Source organism: Anomaloglossus baeobatrachus, chromosome 10, assembly GCF_048569485.1.
Source record: "Anomaloglossus baeobatrachus isolate aAnoBae1 chromosome 10, aAnoBae1.hap1, whole genome shotgun sequence".
NCBI classification, from domain to species: Eukaryota; Metazoa; Chordata; class Amphibia; order Anura; family Aromobatidae; genus Anomaloglossus; species Anomaloglossus baeobatrachus.
In genome coordinates, this window is record NC_134362.1 from 164,566,302 (window position 1) to 164,582,579 (window position 16,278).

Consider the following 16,278-nt stretch of genomic DNA (forward strand, 5'->3'; position numbering starts at 1 on the left):
CTGTGTCAGCAGTGGGGTCCTCCTGGGTCTCCTCCATAGTGTTTAATTGAATTCAAATGTGGACCCATAGCTCATGCTAAACAGGACTGCTGCGGAAACACCATCACATATCTTAACGCTGGCAGGAACCTAGCCAGGTCTTTCACCGGGAAGGAACAACCACGGGAAGGGCAGTCTCCAGTCAAAGAAACCGCCTATGCCAAAACATGGTATCCATCCACAGACAGCTGATTTGGGGTATTTGCCCCTCATCAGTGTGGAGTAGGAAACTGGCTAGTGGGAGCAATGCCTAGTAAAAGACTACATAAGCAAGGGTGATTGACCTTAGGGAGATCAACATCCAGCACCACGGAGACATCATCACGTGTTTCTCAACGCAGTGATTTTAGAACAAGGCCCCCTGGGAAAATATGCAAAACAGGATTGACCCATAGCTCATGCTGACACTGATGCCACTTAAGCCTGCAGGACAGCTTGAATTTCTATGAAACTTGATGTCTGCTTCTCCACCATCCGAAAAGTCCTGCGTTGCAACCTTTCATTTGTTTTTCTCTGCCGTCCACATCCAGGGAGATTAGCTTCAGTATCATGGGTTGTAAACTTCTTGATTTATGTTGCAAACCGTGGACAAAGGAACATAAAGATCTCTGGAGATGGACTTGTAACCTTGAGATTGTTGATAGTTTTCAACAATATTGGTTCTCAAGTCCTCAGACAGATCTCTTCTTCTCTTCTGTTCTCTATGCTTAGTGTGGTACATACAGACACAGAATGCAAAGACTGAGTCAACTTCTCCCCTCTTTATCTGGTTTTAGGTGTGATTTTCATATTGCCCAAACCTTTTATTTGTCACAGGTGAGTTTGATCGAGCATCACATGCTTGAAATAAAGTTGTTTATCCACAACTTTTACATTAGTAATTTTCAACCTTTTATTATCCCTTTTCATCCAGAGTCACACCACATGAAATGGTTAATAAATAACACTTCCCTCCTGTTTGCTTTACTTTAGCGCCATCTGTAAAATGTTCTTTTATTTTGTTAGGATGTTGGAAGCTTTAACATTTTAGCAGGTTTTTGTTTGTTTTTTTTTCCAAGGAAATATACAAAACCTACTCAGTTTTTGTGATTTTCGGGGACCTCTGTATTGGAAAACTCTCCAGTGATCCCATTTTAAAATCTGCACCCCTCAACATATTATAAACTGCTGTTAGCTAGTTTATTTAACCCTTCAGCTGCTTTTCTGGAATTAATCCATGACATGAAAGAAAAATATTTAATTTTTGCCACCTCAATGCTGCCAGCTTCTGAACAGGCCCCCATAGCCGGCAGACTCACGGCCGTTATTTGGCCGTCAATTGCCATTGTATCCATTAGGACCACACAGCAATGATCTCAGGATGCTGATGGGGTTAGCGGAGCCCCCATGCTCTGATAACCATCTAGATGCTGTAGCATTTAAGAGGTTAAATGGCCATGATTGGTCCCAACTCTGATGCAGCAGAGGTTGTCATCTATACTGTACTGCTGACGGCTGCTGCATTTTCACTTGTCGGGGATGATATTCACTTACATCTAAAGTCAGTTTGAAGATGTATTGGTGGTCACTAAGATGTTAAACATTTGATTTTTCGAAGTTCCCCTTTACTCTTGACAGCTTTACACCCCCGTGTCGTTCTCTCAAGCAGGTTCATCAGGCGTCCGCCTGCATTTCCAACAGTAGTGAAGGAGTTCTCAGAGGTGCTGAACACTTCAATCTTGTGTACATCTCATCCCAAACATTTCAGTTGGGTCATTGTGGAGGCCATGTCATCCCTTTTTATTTCCAGTCACATCGTCAGTGCTCTGCACTTTATGCAGCCGCCTCTACAAAACAAACCCGGTTGTTGCAAACACTTTGTGAAGGCCGATGATTCCACAACTGAACTCTTGAAAGAATACAAAGGGATGTATTGTATATGGATGTTTGTAACCAGGCCCCCGCACTGTATCCCAACTGTAACCAGGCCCCCCCGCACTGTAACCAGGCCCCCCCACACTGTAACCAGGCCCCCCCGCACTGTAACCAGGCCCCCCCGCACTGTAACCAGGCCCCCCCGCACTGTAACCAGGCCCCCCCGCACTGTAACCAGGCCCCCCCCGCACTGTAACCAGGCCCCCCCGCACTGTAACCAGGCCCCCCCGCACTGTAACCAGGCCCCCCCGCACTGTAACCTGGCCCCCCCGCACTGTAACCTGGCCCCCCCGCACTGTAACCTGGCCCCCCCGCACTGTATCCCTACTGTAACCTGGCCCCCCCGCACTGTATCCCTACTGTAACCTGGCCCCCCCGCACTGTATCCCTACTGTAACCTGGCCCCCCCGCACTGTATCCCTACTGTAACCTGGCCCCCCCGCACTGTATCCCTACTGTAACCTGGCCCCCCCGCACTGTATCCCTACTGTAACCAGGCCCCCCCGCACTGTATCCCTACTGTAACCAGGCCCCCCCCGCACTGCATCCCTACTGTAACCAGGCCCCCCCGCACTGTATCCCTACTGTAACCAGGCCCCCCCGCACTGTATCCCTACTGTAACCAGGCCCCCCCGCACTGTATCCCTACTGTAACCAGGCCCCCCCGCACTGTATCCCCACTGTAACCAGGCCCCCCCGCACTGTATCCCCACTGTAACCAGGCCCCCCCCGCACTGTAACCAGGCCCCCGCACTGTAACCAGACTGTAACCAGGCCCTCGCACTGTAACCAGACTGTAACCAGGCCCTCGCACTGTAACCAGACTGTAACCAGGCCCTCGCACTGTAAACAGACTGTAAACAGGCCCCCACACTGTAAACAGACTGTAAACAGGCCCCCACACTGTAAACAGGCCGCCCCCTTGCCAAGCATGAGGCATCATTGGAAACTCTTGGCATTAGGTGAACAAAAATAGTGAGGTAGGAAATCGAGAAGGCAAACAACCCAGAAATGGAGATTATACACGAGCCTGTAGACGTTCAGTGCTTATAGTGTGAAAGCCTAGACCTTTTTATTCACATATACAATGAAATCATTGAGTTTTTCTTGCCTGAAATCTTCATTGTGTGCCTGATGTCACATACTGGATGACTACCCCCAAGGGGGTGCACAATGTAGCTTCATTCATGTGTATGAGTTAAGAATCATTTCTTTGTATGAATGTTCAGATGAAACGCGTGACCATAGGAAACTGCGTGAAGAACGTTTACCTTAGGAATCTTAAAGCAGAAGTTGGGCTAACCTGATTAAAGGGTTTTTTTTGCTACATTTTTGTTTTTGGGTTTTCTTATTTGTAAGTGATCTGTGGGTAGCTATCCTGGCGAAATTTAAAAAAAAAAAAAAATATATATATATATTTACCATCCTCATCTGCCGCCCAAGAGTCTATGGTGAGCGAGAAGTGATGATGCCCTAACCACCTGTCAGTCACCACAGCAGAAGTTAGGTCACTGGTAGTCACAACATCTCGCTTCTGGGCTGTTGGGGAGGCAGATTATGTTGGTAGGTGTGAATTTATTTATTTTACTTAAATAGCGCTATTAATTCCACAGCAACGCTTTACAGAAGTGATAATCACTGTCCCCAATGGGCGTCACAAATGTAATTTAGTAACTGTTTTGTGTCACGTAACTCTCTGGTTTAAGGGCTTAAGGCCATGTTCACACTAGAAAAATGATTTTTAAGAAATTTTCTTAAATTTCTTGATTGAAGTATTAGCGCACCTGCGTTAAAAAAACGCACCAATAACACACCGAAGAACGCATTCATTTTTACCGCATTTTTGGTGCCTTTTTTTGCAGGTTGGTCCCTGCGTTTTTTAATGCTTTAACGGCAATCAATCTAGATAATTGATAATGGATAGATAGAAAGATGGATAGATGAATAGATAGCTAATAGATGAAAGACCTATATAATGTCCCACCCCCCTGCATATTCTAAGCTAGCACCCTTTAGTGACTCTCATGTGGCACTAAAGGGTGCTTAGCCTTATATTTAGCCAAAAAATAAATAAAAAAAAACGACTTGGGGTCCACCCTATCTTTTGTAGCCAGCTAGGGTAAAGCAGACGGCTGCAGCTTCACCTTGGCTGGTAATCCAAAACAGAGGGCACCCCACGCTGTTGTTTTTAAATTAAATAAATAATTTAAAACAAAACGTGGGGTCCCCCCAAATTGGATCACCAGCCAAGTTAAAGCAGACAGCTGTGGTCTGGTATTCTCAGACTAGGGAGGTCCACTGTTACTGGACACTACCCAGCCTAAAAATAGCAGGCCACAGCCACCCCAGAAGTGGTGCATGGCGCTTTGCCCCAACTCATCCCGTTGCCTTGGTGCGGTGGCAAAATGGGTAATATATGGGGTTGATGCAAGACGTGTAATGTCACCTGGCATCAAGCTCTGAGGTTAGTTATGTCATGGCGTCTATCAGATACCTGACATCACCAACCAAGTCAGTAATAAAAAAAAAAAAATGGACAACAAAAAAAGTTTGAAAAAACTCCCCAAAACATTTCCCCTTTCACCAATTTATTTCAAAGAACAATCAAATCTGGGTCCGGCGTAATCCAATAAGGGGGTCCCACGACGATCCATACCATAGTCACTGTCCCAGTCAATGAATAACAGAATGTTCCCCATTGGCTGGGAGAGCAATGCAGTGATCTGAGCTAACATCAATAGGTCAGCCCAGGTCACTGCAGGGGATGACGAGCGCTGCCATCAGGAGGTTAGATGAGTTAGATGAGATCATTACCTGCTGTAAAGATCTCCTGCACTCCTGATGTCAGCGCTGTCACTGACTTCTATGCCCGACGCGTTCTCAGCAGTATCGCGAGAGCCCGTGACGTCACCGCTATTGACACTCGGGCCGCCCGCGTGACGGGCATAGAAGGCAGTGACAGCGCTGACGTCAGCAGAGCAGGAGATCGTCACAGCAGGTAATGACCTCATCTAGCCTCCTGACAGCAGCGCTCGTCATCCCCGTGGATGCCAGCACTGCAGTGTGAGAAGCTGCTGATACTGCAGTGCGGGCAGCCGCGGGGCTGGAGCGGGACACAGACTGAACGGGCACCCGACGGCGGTCACATGGAAGTGCTTCCTGAGATTTTGCGGGCCCATTGACTTGTATTGAGTCACGGTCTGTTATCCTGGAACAGAATTGGACATGTTCCATAATAACGGAGCGGACATGCGGCATCCGATGTGTTTTTTGTAGGATCGGATGCACATGGAAGTGTTTCTATGTGCCATCCGATCCTACACGAAAGACATTGATAAAATAGTCCTGATGATTACATTACAGTCAATTGAGTGAATAACGCAGTTAGCTGCAGAAAAGAAGTGACTGCTCATTCTTTTTCTTAAGAAAATTCTTTTGGTAGATTTTCTTAAGAAAAAAACACAGTGTGCGCACAGCTAATTTTTTTTTTTTTGCCATAGGTTTGGCTGGGGAATGTTTGCAGAAAGGTTACAAGAATTTCTCAAATTTCTGCAGTAAAAAGCAGTGTGTGAACATAGCCTAAAAGTTTGAAAATTGCTAATTTCTTTGTCGCTCCATTGGGAGACCCAGACAATTGGGTGTATAGCTTCTGCCTCCGGAGGCCACACAAAGTATTACACTTTAAAAAGTGTAACCCCTCCCCTCTGCCTATACACCCTCCCGTGCATCACGGGCTCCTCAGTTTTATGCTTTGTGTGGAAGGAGGCACACATCCACTCATGCATTCTCAGATTAGTTATATCGGTTGGAAGAAAAGAGGACCCCCACGGGGTCCCCGGCATGTTCCCTTCTCACCCCACTAAAGTCGGCGGTGCTGTTAAGGTTGAGGTACCCATTGCGGGTACAAAGGCCGGAGCCTCATGCCGTCTCCTTCACCATCCCTTAGGGGCTCTGGGAGAAGTGGGATCCTGACCGGTCATCCATTCACTGGGACCGGGCTCCCTCCGCAGCCCCTGTGGGAATCTGCTGGACAGGAGTCTATTCTTCCTCAGGGATCGGGCCCTGCATCTATAAGGTACTCTGTGTCCCCATGGGGACTGTGCATGGAGCGCCTTATTCCCAGACGCTGCAGCAGCTGCTGATTTCTGAAGACCGGCGGACTTCCGCGCCGACCGAGCCTGCTTGTCGGCCGCGGTCTTAAATTTAGTCCCCGGCTTCATCGCGGCCTAGTAGCAAAAATCCCGCCCCCGGGCCTGCCTGTCAGGGGTAAGGGCGGGACGGCCGGCCTGACGTCAGCTGTGAGGGCCGGAGCATCCTGTATGTTTCCTCCCCCCTCACTGATCACTGTGGGGACCCCAGATTCCCGCACTTTTCTAGCACCGCCCACGGCTCCACTCCTCCCCTGAGAGCTCCGGCAGCCATGTTTTTGGCATTCTGCCGGTGGAGGATTATCAGAGAAGAGCTCTGCAGCTCTGGGAGACCTAAGGCAGGGAATCTGGAAGACACGCACTTGCTTTTTAGCGGTCGGTAAGCCACACCGGTCACCCGGTGCTGGTCCCCCCCCAGGGTGCCGGAATAGATACGTATTTATATACATATTTCTGTTCGGTCGGGCTGTATACCCCTTCCCATATACCCTCAGTGATCACTCTCCTAGGAGACAACAGCATGTCGTCCACAAGGAGCAAAGGTGCTAAGGCACAGGGTTTTTTTGCGACCCGTACCTCTTGTGCGGCTATGTTGCCTGCGGGTTCCACCTACCCTCACTGTGAGCAATGCTCAACCCCTGTTTCGCTTGCTCAGCCGGAGCCTCGGTCACTAGTGGGCCCCTCGGCTCATGTAGACCCCCCCTGCTCCCCCTGTCCAGGCGGCAGGGACAGAGTTTGCTGCTTTTGCTGAGAAACTCTGAGTCACTTTCGCAATCCATGGCTCAGTCTATGGACAAATGGTCTGCCAAGCTGCTATAAGCTTTGCAGTCCAGACCGGTCCTTACACAGGCCCCGGTCCCCGTTAGCTCGTCGCCTCCAGGCCCCTCTCGGTCCGCGCCGCAGCGCGCTCCCAGGTTGGGCCCTAGGTCCCACGCGGAGGACTCCTGCCCGGATCTCAGTCCCAGACCGACTAAGCGGGCTCGCTGGGAATCTTCCCCGACTTCTTCACGCTGTTCGGGTTCCCAGCCCGAGGACTCTCTGGAGGACGAGGCGGACGTCGCAGCTCAGGGCTCTGACCCTGACGTTGCTCTCAATCTTGATACACCTGAAGGGGACGCCTTAAGGCCCCGTCACACTAAGCAACATCGCTAGCAACATCGCTGCTAACGAACAACTTTTGTGACGTTGCTAGCGATGTTGCTGTGTGTGACATCCAGCAACAACCTGGCCCCTGCTGTGAGGTCGTTGGTTGTTGCTGAATGTCCTGGGCCATTTTTTAGTTGTTGCTGTCCCGCTGTGAAGCACAGATCGCTGTGTGTGACAGCGAGACAGCAACAACTAAATGTGCAGGCAGCAGGAGCCGGCTTCTGCGGAGGCTGGTAACCAATGTAAACATCGGGTAACCAAGAAGCCCTGTCCTTGGTTACCCGATATTTACCTTTACCAGCCTCCGCCGCTCTCACTATCAGTGCCGGCTCCTGCTCTGTGCACATGTAGCTGCAGGACACATCGGGTTAATTAACCCGATGTGTGCTGTAGCTAGGAAAGCAGGGAGCCAGCGCTAAGCATTGTGCGCTGCTCCCTGCTCTGTGCACATGTAGCTGCAGCACACATCGGGTAATTAACCCGATGTGTGCTGTACTAGGAGAGCAGGGAGCCAGCGCTAAGCGGTGTGCGCTGCTCCCTGCTCTGTGCACATTTAGCTGCAGCACACATCGGGTAATTAACCCGATGTGTGCTGTACTAGGAGAGCAGGGAGCCAGCGCTCAGTGTGCGCTGCTCCCTGCTCTCTGCACGTGTAGCTGCGTGAGCTGGTAACCAAGGTAAATATCGGGTTGGTTACCCGATATTTACCTTAGTTACCAAGCGTAGCATCTTCCACGCGGCGCTGGGGGCTGGTCACTGGTTGCTGGTGAGCTCACCAGCAACTCGTGTAGCCACGCTCCAGCGATCCCTGCCAGGTCAGGTTGCTGGTGGGATCGCTGGAGCGTTGCAGTGTGACATCTCACCAGTAACCTCCTAGCAACTTACCAGCGATCCCTATCGTTGTTGGGATCGCTGGTAAGTTGCTTAGTGTGACTGGACCTTTAGTTAATGATCTTATCTCGTCCATTAACCAGGTGTTAGATCTGTCTCCCCCGCCTCCACCTGTAGAGGAGTCGGCTTCTCAGCAGGAGAAACACCAGTTTCGGTTCCCCAAACGTACACGGAGTGCTTTTTTTCGATCACTCTAACTTCAGAGATGCTGTCCAGAAGCCCAGAGCGGTTCCGGACAAGCGCTTTACTAAGCGCCTTACTGACACACGTTACCCCTTCCCCTCTGACGTAGTTAAGGGTTGGGCTCAGTGTCCCAAGGTGGATCCTCCAGTCTCTAGATTGGCGGCTAGATCTGTAGTATCGGTGGCAGATGGCTCATCGCTGAAGGATGCCACTGACAGGCAGATAGAGCTCCTGGTGAAATCCATTTTTGAAGCCACGGGCGCGTCTTTTGCCCCGGCCTTTGCAGCCGTGTGGGCACTACAAGCTATCTCAGCTTGTCTGGCTGAGATTAATGCAGTCACACGTAATTCTGCTACGCAGGTTGCGTCTCTGACTTCTCAAGCGACAGCTTTTTCTTCCTACGCCATGAACGCAGTCCTAGGCTCTGCTAGCCGTACAGCGGTGGCATCCGCTAATTCTGTGGCAGTCCGCAGGGCCATGTGGCTGCGCGAATGGAAGGCAAACTCTACCTCCAAGAGGTTCTTAACCGGTTTGCCGTTTTCTGGCGACCGATTGTTTGGCGAACGATTGGATGAGATTATTAAGGAATCCAAGGGAAAGGACTCCTCCTTACCCCAGTCCAAACCTAAGAGACCTCAGCAACGGAAAATTCAATCGAGGTTTCGGTCCTTTCGTCCCTCCGCCAAGCCCCAGTCCTCTTCGTCCAACAGGCCGGAGAAAGGCCAGAGGAACTCCTATGCGTGGTGGTCTAAGTCACGCCCCCAAAAGGCCGCCGGAGGCACTGCCTCCAAGGCTGCCTCCTCATGACTCTCGGCATCCCCGAACCGCATCCTCGGTCGGTGGCAGGCTCTCCCGCTTTTGCGACGCCTGGTGGCCACATGTTCAAGACCGATGGGTGAGAGACATTCTGTCTCACGGTTACAGGATAGAGTTCAGCTCTCGTCCTCAGACTCGTTTCTTCAGAACCTCTCCGCCCCCCGCTCGGGCCGACGCACTTTTTCAGGCAGTGGCCACTCTGAAAACAGAGGGAGTTGTGATCCCGGTTCCCCCTCAGGAACATGGTCGCGGCTTTTACTCCAACTTGTTCGTGGTGCCAAAGAAGGACAGATCATTCCGCCCCGTTCTGGACCTCAAATTGCTCAACAGACATGTGAGCACCAGACTGTTTCGGATGGAATCTCTCCGCTCGGTCATCGCCTCGAAGTCACAAGGAGACTTCCTAGCATCAATCGACATCAAGGATGCTTATCTCCATGTGCCGATCGCACCCGAACATCAACGCTTCTTGCGTTTCGCCATCGGGAACGAGCATCTTCAGTTCGTGGCATTGCCTTTTGGTTTGGCGACAGCCCCACGCGTGTTCACCAAAGTCATGGCATCCGTAGTGGCGGTCCTACACTCTCGGGGCCACTCGGTGATTCCCTACTTAGACGATCTCCTAGTCAGGGCACCTTCTCGGGCGGTGTGTCAACACAGCCTTACAGTCGCTCTGGCGACTCTCCAGCAGTTCGGGTGGATAATCAACTTCCCAAAATCCCAGTTGACACCGACCCAATCACTGACTTACTTCGGGATGGAGTTTCATACACAGTCAGCGGTAGTCAAGCTACCTCTGGACAAACAGCTGTCCCTGCAGGCAGGGATACAATCTCTTCTTCGGGGTCAGTCATACCCCTTGAGGCGCCTCATGCACTTCCTGGGGAAGATGGTGGCAGTAATGGAGGCAGTGCCGTTCGCGCAATTCCATCTGCGGCCACTCCAATGGGACATTCTCCGCAAATGGGACAGGAGGTCGACTTCCCTCGACAGGAACGTCTCTCTGTCCCTTGCAACCAAGACGTCTCTTCAGTGGTGGCTCCGTCCCAATTCTCTACCGCAAGGAAGATCCTTCCTACCCCCACGGACGCGAGCCTGTCAGGGTGGGGAGCGGTTTTCTGCCACCACAGGGCTCGGGGAACCTGGACTCCGGTCGAGTCCTCCCTTCAGATCAATGTTCTGGAGAGAAGGGCGGTGTATCTAGCCTTATTGGCCTTCCATCGGTGGCTGGAGGGCAGACAGATCCGTATACAGTCGGACAACGCCACGGCCGTCGCATACATCAACCATCAGGGAGGCACGCGCAGTCGTCAGGCCTTCCAGGAAGTCAGGCGGATTCTGCAGTGGGTGGAAGCCACAGCCTCCACGATCTCCGCAGTGTACATCCCGGGCGTAGAAAACTGGGAAGCAGATTTTCTCAGTAGTCAGGGCATGGACGCGGGGGAATGGTCTCTTCACCCAGACGTGTTTCGAGAGATCTGTCGCCGCTGGGGAACGCCGGACGTCGATCTCATGGCGTCACGACACAACAACAAGGTCCCGGCCTTCATGGCACGGTCTCAGGATCAGAGCTCTGGCGGCGGACGCATTAGTTCAGGATTGGTCGCAGTTTCGACTGCCTTATGTGTTTCCTCCTCTGGCGATGCTGCCCAGAGTGTTACGCAAGATCAGGTCCGACTTTCGTCGCGCCATTCTCGTCGCTCCAGATTGGCCGAGGCGATCGTGGTACCCGGATCTGTGGCATCTCACGGTGGGTCAACCGTGGGCGCTTCCAGACCGCCCAGACTTGCTGTCACAAGGGCCGTTTTTCCATCTGAATTCTGTGGCCATCAACCTGACTGTGTGGCCATTGAGTCCTGGCTTCTAGCGTCTTCAGGATTATCTCAGTTACATCACTCCGAAGAGTGTCGGAGCTTGCAGCGCTGTCATGCAAAGCCCCCTTCCTGGTTTTTCACCAGGTGGTTCTGCGTCCTGTCCCGGAATTCCTCCCTAAGGTGGTATCCCCTTTTCATCTCAATCAGGATATCTCCTTACCTTCATTTTGCCCTAATCCAATTCACAAATGTGAAAAGGATTTGCACTCATTAGATCTAGTGAGGGCACTCCGGTTCTACGTGTCTCGCACGGCACCCCTGCGCCGTTCAGATGCGCTCTTTGTCCTTGTCGCTGGCCAGCGTAAGGGTTCGCAGGCTTCCAAGTCAACCTTGGCTCGGTGGATCAAGGAACCGATTCTTGAAGCCTACCGTTCTTCTGGGCTTCCGATTCCTTCAGGGCTGAAAGCCCATTCTACCAGAGCCGTGGGTGCGTCCTGGGCATTGCGGCACCGGGCTACGGCTCAGCAGGTGTGTCAGGCAGCTACCTGGTCTAGTCTGCACACTTTCACGAAACACTATCAGGTGCATGCCTATGCTTCGGCAGATGCCAGCCTAGGTAGGCGAGTCCTTCAGGTGGCGGTTGCCCACCGTTTTCGGCTCTTTTTATCGAGGTATTCTTTTACCCACCCAGGGACTGCTTTTGGACGTCCCAATTGTCTGGGTCTCCCAATGGAGCGACGAAGAAGGGAATTTTGTTTACTTACCGTAAATTCCTTTTCTTCTAGCTCCTATTGGGAGACCCAGCACCCGCCCCTGTTCCCTTCGGGCTGGTTGTTCTTTTGTGTACACATGTTGTTCATGTTGAATTGTTCTTTTGGTTCATGGTTTTCAGTTCTCCGAACATCCTTCGGATTGAATTTACCTTAGACCAATTTATAAGTTTCCTCCTTCCTGCTTTTGCACCAAAACTGAGGAGCCCGTGATGCACGGGAGGGTGTATAGGCAGAGGGGAGGGGTTACACTTTTTAAAGTGTAATACTTTGTGTGGCCTCCGGAGGCAGAAGCTATACACCCAATTGTCTGGGTCTCCCAATAGGAGCTAGAAGAAAAGGAATTTACGGTAAGTAAACAAAATTCCCTTCTTTTTGCACAAACCAAAAACTCAACCTAAATTCACCACTAACATGAAGTAGAATATGTCACAAAGAAACATTCTCAGTCACCGGGATCTGTTGACGCTCTAGAGTTATAACCTCATAAAGTGACACTGGTCAGAATTGAATTATTGGCCTGAAGGTGAAAACAAGGCTGGGTGGCAAGGCGTTAAAATGTGTACAGTTTTTGTGAAATTTGGTGACTGATCAGTTTTACACGGCATTACCACTTAAATACCTCTTGCAATGTGTTAATTACTTTGTGGTACAATTCGAATAGTAGAATCAATCCAAAAATTGTGCAACGAAATACAGTCCAATGTGAGGAAACTGGATCTTTTTAGCTATCAAATCAATTCTCAAACGCAGGGTCACAATTACACAATAGTTTTCAGACGTGCTGTAGGTTTGTTGGGGAATTTCACCACTGGGTTGAAGCTATCGCAATTTTTAAGGGAACCTGTCCCCTTGGAAAAACACTATGTAGTCTGAAATCTAGATATTCACTGGCAGGTCAATAGCGTGACAATGCTGATGAGCCACCTAATGGAAAGTGCAACCACTGGGAGTGTGGCCTCCAGTTGTGGGGGGTGTGCATGGAGCGATTAGTCACCGCTCAGTAAACTGAGCGTCGGCTGTAACCACAGCCAGCACTTTCACAGCTCGCACTTCTGCAGTCAATATAGTGAGCAATGGCTGAACCTCCTCTTTGCACCAGCCTTTAAAATATTAAAAGCCGGTAACTACCAGAAGAAATAAGTTGCCGTATTTATCGGCTTATAAGGCGCACTTCACACCCCACATCCCCCAGAATTGAGGAAAATTGGGGTGAGTCTTAATAATTCGTATATAGATTACTGAGGGGCGCAGTGAAGCAAGGGTCGTAGCTGAAAGAAGGTGAGTGCAGCACAGTATGCTGCGTGTCAGAGGCTTGGGTGTTGCGGCGGTGTGATACAGGCACTATCGATCTCTGGTCAGTGGACATGATGGACCTCAGACTATTGCCTGCGGAGGCAGCACAAGCGCAGATTGATTTCCGAGAGTCTGCGCTTTGTGCCGCTTCCAGTGCGATGGACTTCAGGAAAATGGTTGCGGAGGCAGTGCAAATGCAGATTGAGATCTCAGAGAGCCGGGATTTCGATCTGCTCATACGCTGCTTCTAACGCGATGGATGTCAGGATAATGGCTGCGGATGCAGCACAAGCGCAGTATGCGATCCCTGAGAGCTGAGATCTCAATATGCATGTGCGCTGCTTCCAACACGATGGAGTTCAGAAAAGGGACCGTGAAAGTGGCGCATGCGCAGATTGAGATCTCGGCTCTCTGAGATCTTAATCTGCGTGTGCGCTGCCTCCACAGCCAGTATCCTGACTTCCATACTGCCTCTGCATTAGTTCAAGCAGTCCATCAGAGTATAAATGTGTATTAACGCTGCAGGGAAGTGAAAGATAATGTGAGCCGTGAGGCATCTCGCCTGCTCACTAGTCATGTGGATCCTTTATTTCCAGAGATGGAGAATTAATGCTGGTTAGCAGATTTGTTTGTGGATTTGCTCACTTCTACTTGCAGGTAATGGGATAAAAAATGGCGTCCTTAGGTGTGTGCGATTGTTTTTTCCATGTTTGCATCCTTCAGATCCAATCTTACTTTGTTTTTGTTTCCTTTTTAGGCAGACGATGACCAAGTTATTGGATTCCATCAAATGTTTCTACTTAAGAACGTGCAGGACGTCTGGGTCTGTACTAATGACATGTTTCGGCTAGCACTGCATAACTTCGGTTGAATCGCCTCAAGAGGAGACAGGATAATACTAATCTGCCCTTCAGTTTTTTTTTTTTGTTTTTTGTTTTTTTTCTTTTTTTTTCCTTTTTGTTTTGCATCCACAAAGGATTCTCCATATCTACCGAACAATGCAGACATCAAACACTTTTTTTCTTTTGTTTTTCAATTGAAAACTGGGCATGAAAGTATTACGCCTGCCGCAGCCCAGATATTGAAGTGGCTACTGACCGCATACTAGCCATCTACGTGTGACTTTCGGAGTTGTTTTGCATTTAGCAGATTCCAAGCATTTTGGCTTTTTGAATTGGATTGCTTTTTATGTAAGCTCATTTATTTAGTGATCCAAACAAATTGGAAATAAAAGAAAAAAAAATCCCTGTTCACTGTATTGTGTCCTTCTTCTTTTTTTTTTTTTTTCCCACTTACACCATCAATCCAGAGGCTTTGTGCTGTAGTTAAAGGGAACCTGTCACCAGATTTGGGGCCTATCAGCTGCGGCCACCACCATTGGGCTCTTATATACAGCATGCTAACATGCCGTATATAACAGCCAAGGCCGCTGTGTAGAACATTAAAAAAACACTTTAAAATACTCACCTAAACGGTCAGTGCGGAGCAGATGAGTCGAATGGGCGTCTCCGTTCTCCAGTACCAACGCCTCCTCTTTCAGCCATCTTTTTCCTCCTTGTGAAGCCTGTGTGCATGACGCGTCCTACGTCATCCACAATATCCGGCATTGAGGTTCTGCGCATGCGCACTACAATACTTCGATCTGCCCTGCTCCAGGCAGATCAAAGTACGCCTGCGCAGGACCCCAGTGTCTGCTTGCGTGGATGACGTAGGACACGTCATGCACCAAGACTTCAGAAGATGGAGGACAAAGATGGCTGAAAGTGGATGCGCCGGTACTGGAGAATGGAGACACCAATCTGACCCATCTGCTCCGCACCAACCATTTAGGTGAGTATTATAAAGTGTTTTTTTACGTTCTTCACAGCGGCCTGGGCTCTTATACAGCGTTCTAACATGCTTTATATATAAGAGCCCACTGGTGGTGGCCACAGCTTATAGGCTCCAAATCTGGTGACAGGATCCCTTTTAATGCTTAATTGTAGAAAAAAAAATTGCAGGGGAGGACTCCAGACATATTCCTCTGCCGGACGGCAGCAACCTACCCACTGTATAGGTCTACATTGGTGTCACACACAAGCTCCACTCCCATCCCTTATAATGGATGTGTCTATGCCCACTGATCGTGCCTTCGCGCCCCATGTAAACCCTCCTTCGACCTCATAATCGTCACTATTGCTTCCTCCTGTGACCACCGCCTGCAGCACTCCCAGGAGAACTGGGAGGAAGCAGATATACAAAACGTGTTACGGCTAATGTCAGCACTCACTTGGGGCAAGACTTCCAGATTTTCTAGCTTAACTCAATGTGTACCCAGATGTTGGGCAGCTCCAGGCAATAGGATGCAGCTGACGACCATGACCTGGTAGAGGAATAGAGCGAGGGAAAGAAAAATGACCCTAGCGGCAGTACTGGTCTATACTGTCCAAAAGGATGATAATTTGGCCTGTGTCTTGAGTGATGGAGCTCCATAAACATGTTTAAGTGAGGAGCTTCCCTGATACTTAGGAATAAAATGTGATGCTCGTGGGGGCCAAAAGTTAGGCACCATCCTGGCTGGCACTGTACTGGTGTTATATGCACACGCACTGGTGTCTGGGCAGGCTGTGGCCCAGATTCTCTGGTGAGCCACACATACCGCAGCATGGGGTTAGGCAACCAACATGATGAATTATCGCACTGTACATTTATCTCCTTTTTAGATACCTTATTTTTCGGTTTATAAGACGCACCCCACATGCGTGTAGAGTCTTACCACAATGGGGGTGGCAGCAGTGGTGGAGCGGGGGTCACAGAAGGCAAGCGCAGTGGTGGAGCAGGGCGATGCTGTGGGAAGGTGTCCCAGAAACGTTCGTTGGTGCGGGCTTCAAAGAAATGGCGCCCGGAGTTGGCGAGTGCGCCGATTTGACCTATCGGCTCAATGACTAGACGAGATCTCATCTGCGCACATGCTACCTCCAGGTGCCATTTTCCTTAAGGCTGCTGCTGGGAGATCAGTGTTCTGGAGGCGGAGCGTGTGCAAATGAGATCTTTATCAAAGAGCTCCATCTGCGCATGCGCTGACTCCGGGCACCGTTATTTGAAGCCTGGAGCCCCAGAACAGCCGTCACAGCTCCTGCTACCCCCCTCCACCACCTCCCAGTAAGCTACATTGGATTTATAAGATGCACACCTCATTTTCCTCCCAAATTTTTAGAAAGAAAATTGTGTCTAATAATCCGAAAAATACGATGGTAGTTTATATCAGCTTCATAGTGAAGA

General features: G+C 50.0%; 1 protein-coding gene across 2 annotated transcripts in view; it reads left to right on the forward strand.

The window, feature by feature from the left end:
- The window catches only part of NUTF2 (nuclear transport factor 2), a 75,376-nt gene extending 61,106 nt beyond the window's left edge, over positions 1-14,270 (forward strand). For both annotated transcript variants that reach the window (XM_075326816.1, XM_075326817.1), the window contains exon 5: positions 13,775-14,270. In XM_075326816.1, coding sequence (XP_075182931.1) covers positions 13,775-13,888 — 114 coding nt within the window. In that variant the 3' untranslated portion in view covers positions 13,889-14,270. The remainder of the gene's footprint in view (positions 1-13,774) is intronic.
- The last annotated feature ends 2,008 nt before the right edge of the window (positions 14,271-16,278 follow it).